The 1620-nt window shown below is 46.5% G+C and overlaps 1 protein-coding gene across 1 annotated transcript in view; it reads left to right on the forward strand.

Moving 5' to 3' along the window:
• The window catches only part of LOC102832263 (vomeronasal type-1 receptor 4-like), a 6403-nt gene extending 5067 nt beyond the window's left edge, over nt 1-1336 (forward strand). Inside the window, exon 2 of the mRNA XM_006868328.1 lies at nt 1214-1336. Within this exon, the coding sequence (XP_006868390.1) occupies nt 1214-1336 (123 nt within the window). The remainder of the gene's footprint in view (nt 1-1213) is intronic.
• The last annotated feature ends 284 nt before the right edge of the window (nt 1337-1620 follow it).

Below are 1620 nucleotides of genomic sequence, written 5' to 3' on the forward strand. Positions count from 1 at the left end.
AAGAGACCTATCTGCATTTCCTTTCATCAGCCTCGCCTAAACAGATTGGAGATTCTACCTTCCTCTACACCCTCTGGATCTAGGTTTCCTCTTGTAAGCGTTCTTGCCTGTTAAGCCCCTCCATTTTGGGTAGCCAATGTCCAAGTTGCCCATCCCTGTCTACTATGGAGGGGGTGGGAATGATCCTTACTGTAAAGATTTGGTTCTTCTTTTGAGCCACTGTATCCATAGGTGTAGTTCAAGTTCATTAAATTGTATCAGATTATGTTTTTTTCCTCTTCTTTCTTTTTCTAGTTGAGCTCTGATCAGCCATTGAAGCCAGGTCAAATGGGTATTATCTGCAAATGTAGGTGTTCTTGTGCATATGCCCTCGCTTCTTATCAGCTGGACACTTCACTCTCCACTCTAGTCCTCTGTGGTTATGTCACGGACTCTGGGCCCAAGAGTCCCCAGGTCTTGCCACACTGCTGGCCAACCAGGTCTCCACCTGGGTTCACAGCAGTCTATTGAACATTGTAGGGCTTAGCTCGCAGCTTCATTGCTGTTTTTCCCTCACTTCCCCTTATCAGTGACAAACGTGGTCACCAATCGGAGCATGCTTTCCCATTGACTCTTAGTCTTGGAAGGGGATTTGCTCTGAGGGGACCTGACCAAGTAGGAAATTTTTGTACTTGCCAGAATGTCTCTCCTGGGCCATGTCCCACTCTCCAAATTGAGGGCCCAAGTGACCTTTGGGTCATCAAATATCCTACTTCAGATAACCCTGGAGCCAGTCTGTGTTTAGCAGGCAGCATCGCTCCCTGAGGTTGGATTGCCCCCTAGCAATGACTTTCCAGAACACATCTTCCAGCAAGTAAATCCTGAGGTGTGGGCCACCTGGCAACCCGGATGGGTCAAGACAGTGGAACCAGTAGGAACCACCCTGTAGCCCAGGGCCCCTACAATGGACCCAAAGAAGGCTATTGCTAACTATGTCAGAAAACTCATCTCCAATAGACACAGATACTTTTTATTGATTTGCTCATGGTCAGGACGGCCCACGAAGGAGGTCCAAAGGTAGCCCTGTGAATTAGTATATGGGAGACCAGTCCTAAAGAAAACTTCTTCTCCCATTTTGGTTATGACTGAAGTTCATAAGTGTTGACTATGAGCTCTTGACTCTACTTTGAGAACTACTGAGGCATTGGCTTCTCTCTCACTATCTTTCCCACAGGTACTGGCTGGGAGACTATGTGCTGCTCGCAGTGTGGAAAGACCAGTATCCTTACAGTACTCGGTGGACAGGGCCCTTCGAGGTCCTGTTAACTATTCATTCTTCATGAAAGCTTCACACTAAAGTGAAGTTTGCCCCTTGACTTCCTGGGCAAAGCTCCCCAGCTTGATTCCTACACTCACACCCTATAACTGGACAGAAGTATAAATTCACCAAGGGATCATAAGATCACTTGTTTGTTAGCTTTTTACCTGTTTTCATGTTTCTTCCTCGTTAAGAAAGCCCACTTAGTGTTGCAGACCGTGTAAGACTAGTCAGAGGTTCGAGGCCCTCTAGGGCTGAGTGTAACAAATGAGGCCACTGGCAGTTAATGGAAAATTGCTTTCATCTTAATATTCAGGTATATA

Source organism: Chrysochloris asiatica, unplaced genomic scaffold (genome assembly GCF_000296735.1).
Source record: "Chrysochloris asiatica unplaced genomic scaffold, ChrAsi1.0 scaffold00116, whole genome shotgun sequence".
NCBI classification, from domain to species: Eukaryota; Metazoa; Chordata; class Mammalia; order Afrosoricida; family Chrysochloridae; genus Chrysochloris; species Chrysochloris asiatica.